Here is a 10,045-nt window from a genome sequence, read left to right as displayed (position 1 = left end):
ATTTTTTGTTACATAATTCAGTGACATTAAGTACATTTACAGTGTGTGCAAGCAGTTTTTTCATCTTCCCAAACTGACACTTTGTACCCTTTAAACTCCCTTTCCTTGCTGCTCTTGGCACTGCCATACTATTTTTCTGTCTCTATAAATCTGACTGCTGTAGATACCTCATGTGAGTGAAATCATACAGTATCCTTTTGTGATAAACCCAATGGATTTTAATTTAATTTATTTCTCTTTAAGAAATCAGCCAAGTTCAGAAAATGTGAAAATTAAAATTAAGTGACTATTGTGAAACTTGTCTGTAAATTTTTGGGGTGAGTATTTTACTCTTATCTTCAGTTATCTTCTTGCCTTGCCATTGTGCCACAGTATCAGTAGTTGCCTTTCCCTTTTTGTCTTCTGTTTGGGAGATTCATTCTGGAATTGTTGCCTCTAGCCCTCTGGATTTGTAGTTCAATTATATATTTTGTTAATGTATTCAAGATTATTGGTACTGATAATGCCAGACTTAGAAAAGTTTGGATCCTTTTTAGTCATGTGTGCCAGGGAAATGTTACAGGAATAACTTGGAGGGTCCCAGAATGTCTTCATAGAAAACAATTCTTAGAAAAATTGAAGTCTGTTAAAATGTTATTTACCTTGAAGGGAGCTGTAGGAGATAGTCATTTCTTTGGAATAAGGCATTGTGCCATTTAAATGCATTTATTCCACAAATTCCTTAAACTCTAAATGCATATGAAATGTATCCCTTGTTCTCTGTCTGTTTTGTTATTACATATACAGGACTTCATCATATCTTGCTTCTAACTGGTTTTCCTGGCTTTTCTCTCTTCCAAACTAGTCCATGCTTTGCTTTCCTTCAGAATAAACTTTCTAAAATGTAAGTCTGACCTGTCATTCTTACTCATTTTCCCCATTGCCTACAGAATAAAGACTACCCTCCTTAGTAGTAGAGAACTTGTTTCTCTTTCATTCTTGTCTCCAAGATGTCCCCAAATGCAACTATTGGCAATTCCTCAAAAACATTGTTTTTTTTCTATTTCAGATTTCTGTTCAGATGTCAGTTCTTCTGAAAAGCCTTCTTAGACTTGACTGAGTAGAGATAGAACCTTTTTTCCTGTCTGACTTCATGGCATATTCTACCAATGCTAAGAAATATGGATTGAGCATTGTGTCATTATTTTATATTACTAAGAAAAAATAAGAGGCTAATGATTTAAAAGATGACACAGTCCTCCACTTAATTTCATATGAACAGATAAAGTTCCTTGACATCCTATAGATAACCAAATGACAAACCAGAGAGTTGGAAAACACCATGGAATTCGGAGATATTAAGTCCCCATATCAGAGATATTAAAATGTGAGTACATGTGCACTTCAGAACTCATGAAGTTGCTGGATGTGATTGTTGTTTATTATTAGCCTCTACTGCATTCCAAAGCACATAACCGGAGTTCAATCAGTGTTAAAGAGGACCTTGACCATTTCATACAGTATGTGTAGTTTCTAGATAATAAAATATCTGTTCCACATTGCTGATAAAAATCACAAAGCCTATACCTTTGCTAAGAGGCTAAGTTTATTCAAGAATAGGAATTAAAATCTTAAAATATCAGAGTTCGAACAAATCTAGAAATCACCTAACCTAAACTATTTAATGTTTACACAGTAAAAAAACAACTTACCCCAACAATGGATATTCATCAAAAGCATGTACAGCAGATAACCAGAGCATCTAATAAGCGAGCATTGACCAATAAGACATGGCTACAGCCAAGAAGCATACAAATTTGACAGTAAAAGCTTTTAAATTTACATAAAGTAAAATGGACTTTTGTGTGTTTTATCTGTACACATGCATAGATGTCCATATATGTACATTTATACAGCCACTTGTGAATATTTACATCCACATGTAGGTGTTTATGCATCTGTTAACACTTCAACATATTAATGCATGCATATTCATGTATATAAATATTTATATAAACAAATAGGTATATAACACATAGATTGCCTATATTCATTTATGTAGCCATCACTATAGACACAATCCATACATCTAGTGAAGTTGGAGACTTGGTGGCTCTGAAATTCAGATCTTTTTATTTTCCCCATTATTTCTTTATTATTAACTTTATTTTCTCAATATTTCATATCTACTCTCTTCTTTATAAATATTCTCTGGTCCATTCACAGTGTCCTGTTCAACATTCCCTATCATTCTCCATACTTAATTTTTGGCACCTTTTAGAAGAAAATTTCTGCCTTTAATAACCTCCACTTTCAGAATAAAAGCAGACTTGTCTGAATCCTTTGTTCAGTGAATCAGATTCTGCATTCCATGAAGTTTTCTGATTGCCATTGATAATCTTTCCTTTCCCAAACTCTTAGAACATATTCTGTATACTAGCCTCCATTTTAGCTTATCTTAATTTTTTATTGAATAGCATTATAAATGTTTCAGTTGTGCATTATTATAAATGAACATTTATATATACTGCATTAAGTTCATCACTAAAAGCATAATTTCTATCCTCTCTCTCTTATTTATATTCTTTTTCCTATATGCAGCAAATGGAATTTTGATAATTTACTGTTTGCTCCTTCAGTTTAGTTTTTATTTAATGAAAATTTGTATAAGCAAGGAGTTCTTTCTCTTTTGGGAGTCTTTTTTTTTTTTTCCTACTATTACATAGTTGTAGAGAGTCAATTAGGTGACTTCATATGTCTGTCTGTCTGTTTATCTCTATTATCTATCTTTCTTAGCATTGGTTACTATGCTTAAAAAAATCACCAGCTGAAGCGCAGCATTTTTTCTGGTCATCAGTCTTTAGTGTTGGTGGTGTCATTTGTTGGTATCTGAATTCTCTTAAGTTTTGGAAATTCTCTGTCTTATTCTCTTGTCTTCCTGCCTTCCACTAAAGAAGCTGAAGACAATACATCTTAACTTTCTAATCCTTCTTTGCAGCTAGGCCCCCAACATTGAATTAGGTGTTAAAGGTTCAAAGAAGAAGAAATGATAGCCCAGAGTTTGCTTTGTAGTTGTGGTGCTGTAGTGACATTCATTTTACAGGGGGAGGGGAACATTTGGTAGTGGTAGTGGCAGCATTGTGGTATCATTTGTTCAGTTGCATCAGTTACGTTGCCTTTTCAGGAAAGCTTTTGTGGCATAATTTTGACATTTTCTACCTTTCCCCTACTTAGTTCATATCTTTTATGCTTAAAACCAGTCAAGTTTGGTTTCTTTTGTTAGCAACTAAGAATATAGTATCTTAGACCTGGCACTACAAGTCCTGTAATGGGTTCTTATTGTGGCTCTGTCCCAGGCTGTCTGAAATGGGGTGAAGTACTTACATATTCAGATACTTCATTTCCAAAACAAGGAATATTTAAAGTCGCTTTAGCTTTAAATCCTGTTATTTTTGCTTCTGCTAATTGGCCAGTGGGATGCTAATGTGATCATCATTAGCTGCCAAATCCATTAGTGGGTACCGCCAAAATTCTGCTCACAGTGTTTCAGTATGGTATTGTCCTTTTCTATTCTAGCAATTCCTGGGTTCTTGTGCCTGTATTTAACCCTATTGGTTAGCTACTATTTACTGGGACTATGCGCTGCTTGCATCTTGACAGGTGTAAAAATGTTCTTTGTTCTCTGTTTAGTGATCTTATTGAAGGCAAAAAACGCTTTAGGCACCATTGGGTTTTGAGGTTTTTGTGGTAATGTTGATCCAGATGAGAGCTCCTTAGTGGTGAGTTGAGATTCAAAGTCATAAATTGTAAAAATTACATTTTAATGTAGTACCATTGGATGAGAGATTCACGATTTAAAGAGACCAACCTTTTTATAGTTCTTTACATATGCATAGTGCGGTAACTAATGTGAAATAGTTTTCAGGAAAGCTAACAGCAAATGTATTTATTATAAGTGCTATATCATTGTGGCATTATATTCATTAACTCTGCAGTTGTCTTTTTTTAAAAAGGGAGAAGGAAACTAGAGGTCATTCACATTCAGACCTAGGTTCACATGGAAAGCGTGCCCTTGTGACTTCCTGACCCCTAATCATTGTGTTTCCAAACACCATCTGAAAATAAAATGAGAAAATCATTAATTTTGCCTTCCATCTTACCTTTAAACTTGGATGATTTCCTATGGTTTCATTTATTACCACAACAAAAATTGATAATGATGTTTTTATTTGATCATACTGGTCTCAGAAGCAACAAAGGATATATATTGGGTTGTCAGTGAGGGTGATAGGTAGGGCTTTGTTAGGAGAGCTTCATTATTACATCTTCTAGGGAAAGTGATGTACACAGTTTATTAATCATCCATTCAGATTCATGTTTAACAAACATTCATGGAACACCAAATGTGGTTGTAACTTTCACTTTGTATGGTAATTTAGTAACCAGTGGCTATGGGGTTATAATAAGTATTAAACAAATCTTTAATGGTCTTCTAATTTTGCTGGGAAAATATGTAGAACACTAACATGTATGGGACAATTCTAAAATGCTTAAGTGCTAAATTGTGCAATGCTAATTATAAAATGCAGCAGAAGTTTAGATTTTAAAATGTGACTGGAGGGCCTAAGGATATTTGATAGTAGAGGTGGGACTGAGGAATGTGCTGATAATATTTTTAGAGGGCAGAGTAGGGAGAACTATTTAGGAGAGTAGCTTATCATGGTCCAAGAAAGAACAGAAGAAAGAGTGTGGCATATGCATATATAGCAGGGACAAGGAAATTGCTAGATGGAGGTTGGTGATAGAGTAACATGGGTCAGTAGACAGTGAGGGTGGTGCCTAGATTAAAAGTTAAGAACTTGTGGTTGAAATGGGACATAGAAAGATGATATGCATTTGTTTCTAGAGTGTTTAGAAAAGATAGTTTTGTTTATTATTTTACATTTTATTATCTTTTGTTTTTCTTCAGACTCTCTCGAGCCTACTTATCAGCAGCTTCAGAAAATGAAATTGGACAAGAGTCCCTTTGTGGTTGTATCTGTGGTAGGGCAGGAACTCCTGACAGCTGGCCATCATGGGGCCTCTGTGGTTGTCTTAGAAGCTGCCCTGAAGATTGGCACCTGCAGTCTCAAACTGAGAGGCTCCGTTTTCTCTGCCCTGAGCAGTGCTTACTGGTCTCTTGGGAACACAGAGAAGAGCACTGGTTACATGCAGCAGGACTTGGATGTAGCCAAGACCTTAGGTAGGTTACATTTCTCTCCTTTATTTCAATGCAGATAGTAAATAAACAAAGCTTATTGACTGGATATGAATGGGAATAGTGTATGAAGTGAAAAATGACTTTTCATATAACCAAGTTCTAAGACCCCAAAAGGTCAAGAGGTGTGGAATAACAGATTTATTGCTCTCTTCAGAGAGAGCGATATTTAACCTAAGTCATATTATTGGTTGATAAATTGTTCATCTCAATTTCAATTTTTGTCTATATTAGAATGTATCATTATATCCTTGGAGAAGACAGTACGATGTAGTGGTTAAAAATATACATAATGGAACCAGACTGCTGAGTTTAGCTGCTACTTTCTAGCTGTGTGATACGCAGCAAGTTGCCTAACCTCTCTGTGCTGTTGTTTCCTCATTTGTAAAATAAGTATGGCTTGTCATTATGATTATCACTTCAGCGATAATTTAAGGACTTGTAGGATTGCAGAAAGACAGGGCAAATGGCAAATATACAATCAGCATACTTGTAAAGAATCAATACACACACACACATACACACACACAAATGACTGGTCAGAAGTTGCTCACAGAACAGTGAGGTCACACAAACATGGCCGATTTAGTCTTATAGAAGAACAAAATATTTCCTTGAAAGAAGGCAGGAGAAATCTTAATTAAAATCTGTGGCTCTTTAATGAAGGTGAATGTTATAAATAACATTAAACTAAGAACTTTTTTAATGTTTTTATATTTTTTGAAATCCAATTAGGTGACCAGACAGGTGAATGCCGAGCTCATGGGAATCTGGGTTCTGCATTCTTCTCCAAAGGAAATTACCGAGAGGCTCTCACTAACCACAGGCATCAGTTGGTGCTTGCCATGAAGCTCAAGGACCGAGAGGTAGGAATCTTACTTTCAGATCAAAAACACATTTTTTGAAACATGGAATCTTTTTTGCTGTTCAGAATGTTTTAAGTACCTTGATAACTTGATAATCATTGCTTCCAATTTTCACCAACAACTCCATATAGTTTAACATAAATGAGTCTTGGGGTATGGGCCATGTCTATACGATTTGGTCTCTGAACTAAGGCTCTAACAGCTTGGCCAGATGCATTGTACTTGGGCTCTTCACAGGTGCATTGGAGTAAACCTCTGTAAAATTAGCAAAAGTTGTATTACTACATTTACTATATTAAAGAAGCAAACATTAAAAGTATTAGTACTTTTAATGTTTCATGTTGCTTCTTTGATGGATTTTTAAATCAGGTGCAAAAGTACATTAAGTCTGCTTGAGAGATCTGAATTATAATAAGTATCATTCTAGTCTTCACATATTTTCTTATGTCGTTTATTTTGTATAGTAATAGGTTTCTCCTTTCAGGTGTAGCCCCTGTAGTTCTCCCACCACCATATCACCCCCATTTTGACCCCTGCTCCCTTGTTGTATGCCTCAGATCTATTGTCGACTTGCAGGTTTTGTCTTTTTCTTGACCTTTTGTTTGTTTTGGTCTTCATTGGAGAAATGAAACGTAATATTATCAGAGTTGCTGTTTAGTAGAAGCAATATGATGAGAAAGTGCTTGCAGAGTGGGAAGAGGGGGTGGTTTGGAGTAAAATACCCAGATTTGAATTCTTGTTCCAGTATCTCCTAGCTCTGGGATCTTGGGGAACATTACTTAACTCTTTTTTGCCTGTTTTCTTATTTAGAAAATGATGATTCTATTTTTTTCTATACACATTTGTGAGAGGGTTATAAATTACATAGTACCTAGCATAGTACTTGAAATTCCATAGTACAATTACACAAGTAATCACTTTTAATATACTATTATTAATAAGAAAGAGAAGGTTAACAGCAGAGGCAACAATTAACTTATGAATCATTGTGTTGAGGGTTATGTATTGTTACATTTATATCTCAGAATTTCACTATGGGATATTATAGAGATTAATTATATTATTGAAATGATCCAGCATCTTCAAGTCTCTAGAATATAGTTAGTCACTTGGAAGAAACTGGGGAAGAAAAAAATCTTTGCTCTAACAAGATGTTGAAATCTACCCTTGGGAAGACCAAATTTCTACAAAGTCTGTCAAATCTTTGGGTGTCAGAAAAAAAAAAAATCCTTTGAAAGCTACTAAAGTAAAGTAAGTGATTCAAAGTAAAGCAAGTGATTCAAAGGTCATGGACTTTTGGAAAATTCATTCTCAAGAGAGTTGTTTAAACACTTTGTTCTTTGCCTAGTTACTCTTAGTTTACAAACCATTCTTACAAACTTGTTGATTTTTTTTTTTTTTTTTTTTAGTGTGAAGAGGTGAGAAGGGTCATAAGGGTCATCAGGGCAGATAAAAAGAGAACATTTTTTTCCATATGCTTGTTGGCCATCTGCATTTCCTCTTTGGAGAAGTGTCTTTTTAGCTCTTCTACCCACTTTTTGATGGGGCTGTTTACTTTATTGAGTTTTGCCAGCTCTTTATGTATCTTTGTGATCAGCCCTTTATCATTAGTATTGTGTGCAAAAATTTTCTCCCAATCATTGGAATGTCTCTTTTGTTTGTCTCTGTTGCTCTATAGAAGCTCTTTAGTTTGATGTAATCCTGGTCGTTTATCCTTTCCTTCAATATCCTTGCATTGGCTGATATATCTTTAAAGATGTTACTGAGGAGTAGGTCATGTAGTGTTTTGCCAATATTTTCTTCTACATATTTTATGGTTTCAGGTATTTTGCCTAATTCTTTAATCCATTTGGAGTTGGCTTTTATGTATGGTACAAGGTAGTAATCTAACTGCCTTTTTTTTTTTTTTTTGGCATGTAGCAGCCTACTTTTCCCAGCACCATTTGTTGAATTTCTTTGTTCCAATGAATATTCTTTACTTCTTTGTCAAAGATTAGCTGTCCATAAAGCTGTGGGCTTATATCTGTGTTTTCTATTCAATTCCATTGGTTTGTATGTCTGGTCTTGTTCCCGTGCCATGGAGTTTTGATTATTATAGCTTTGTAGTATAGTTTGAAACCTGGGCATGTGATACCTCCACTCCCTTTCTTATTCAGGAGAACCTTGGCTTTTGAGTATTTTTGTTGCTTTATATGAATTTCATAAGTATTTGTTCTAGTTCTTTGAAGAATGTCATTGAAATTTTTATTGGAATAGCATTGAATCTATAAATTGCTTTTGGTATGATGGCCATTTTAATAATGTTAATTCTTCCAATGTATGAGCATAGGATGTCTTTCCATTTCTTTGTGTCTTCTACAAATTTTGGTGAGAATGTGGAGAAAAAGGAACTCTCGTACATTGCTGGTAGGAATGCAGACTGGTACAACCTCAGTGGAGGTGTCTCAAACTGCAAAAAATGGAGCTTCCGTATGATCCAGCAATTCCACTCCTTTGTGTCTACCCAAAGGACACAAAAACATCAATTCAAAGGGACACCTGTGCCCCTTTGTTTATTGCTGCCCTATTTACAATAGGGAAGATGTGGAATCAACCCATATGCCCAAAAATAGATGACTGGATCAAGAAGATGTGGTACATATACACAATGGAATATTACTCAGTGATCAAAAAAGATACTTATGCCTTTTTCAGCAACATGGATGGAGCTGGACGGGATCATGCTTAGTGAAATAAGCCAGAAAGAAAAAGAAAAATACCAAGCCAAAAAGAAAAGGAAAATATTGGATGGTCTCACTCATAGCAGGAGTGTAAGAGACTAGGAAAAAAAAAAGTAATTATAATAAGGTAAAAACTAAAATCAACTAACAACTATAAACCAGAGACATTCTATGGGGGATGAGAAGGGAATATGTATATGTAAATAAATACAGTGTAAAGGTATAGTGAGGAATAAAGAGGAGAGTAGAGTGTTATCTGGTGGTGTAGAAAGAGGCACTAAAGGATTTCCAAGTAATGTACTTTCCCCCTCTTTATGTATTGCCATCTGGTATCAATATTATCTAGATGGCAAATTCCAATTCCTGATCTTGGGGTCAGCTGACTCCTCCCTGCTCCCTTCTTTATGCACAGCTGCCTTGTATAATACCTCCATTAGAGCAATTATATTGTACTAAAAAAAGTGGTACTCAAATAAAAAGTAATGGATGTACTCTTAATTACTGCCAAGATTCTAGAGGAGAAAGAGACTGGTATATACTTGAGGAAGCGTATGAAAAAAAGTGGAACTTAAGCTCACCCATCAGTGAGACATAAAAGTTGGTGAATGAAGTTCTAGAACCTGGTCACATGGCAGTCATAGTTTGCTGAGTAATAAGATAGTTCATGTCTTTAGCAAAGATCAGATATTCTCCACTGTTCTTTTCTTAAGGTCACATATTCTTGGCTTTTAAAAAGGTAAAGAATATTACTTATATTTAATTATGTAAGAAATGCATGAAAATAATGTAAGTTCTTAAGCTTATTATCCTGTTACTATTTTGGGAACATTCTTCTGGTGGGGAATAGAATAAAAAATGGAGTGGGAAAGGTGCACTACAGTTATGGGACACACCATATGGTGTATTGGTGGTGGGAAGTTCAGTGGGATTACAACCAAGATGAAAAATGGCACAAAATGAAGAATGATGTAAAAATAAACAAACAAACAAAATAGAAAAATTGTAACATGTTTTATAGCTTGTTTTGTGTTAGATTTTTCCTCTTAATTTTTAAACATTAAATGTTTTATGACTATCATAAATGTTTTACAGTTAGTTTGCTTCAAAATTTTTGGCAGGATGAGATCTGGTAGTAAAATACCTTTGTACATCTTTGAGCCTATATCTCATAATTTCATTTGGTTAAATTATTAGAAGGAGACTTGGCTTTTGATACTTACTGC

General features: G+C 34.8%; 1 protein-coding gene across 1 annotated transcript in view; it reads left to right on the top strand.

Annotated features, from left to right (window-relative positions):
• Window positions 1–10,045, top strand: part of TTC28 (tetratricopeptide repeat domain 28) — a 538,163-nt gene that overhangs the window by 272,709 nt on the left and 255,409 nt on the right. The window contains exons 4-5 of the mRNA XM_004690666.2: window positions 4,949–5,221; window positions 5,972–6,102. Coding sequence (XP_004690723.1) covers window positions 4,949–5,221; window positions 5,972–6,102 — 404 coding nt within the window. The remainder of the gene's footprint in view (window positions 1–4,948; window positions 5,222–5,971; window positions 6,103–10,045) is intronic.

Source organism: Condylura cristata, unplaced genomic scaffold (genome assembly GCF_000260355.1).
Source record: "Condylura cristata isolate star-nosed mole 26May11 unplaced genomic scaffold, ConCri1.0 scaffold00029, whole genome shotgun sequence".
NCBI lineage: Eukaryota > Metazoa > Chordata > Mammalia > Eulipotyphla > Talpidae > Condylura > Condylura cristata.
The sequence above is the reverse complement of the archived record's forward strand: the minus strand, read 5'-3'. Positions and strand labels throughout refer to the sequence as shown.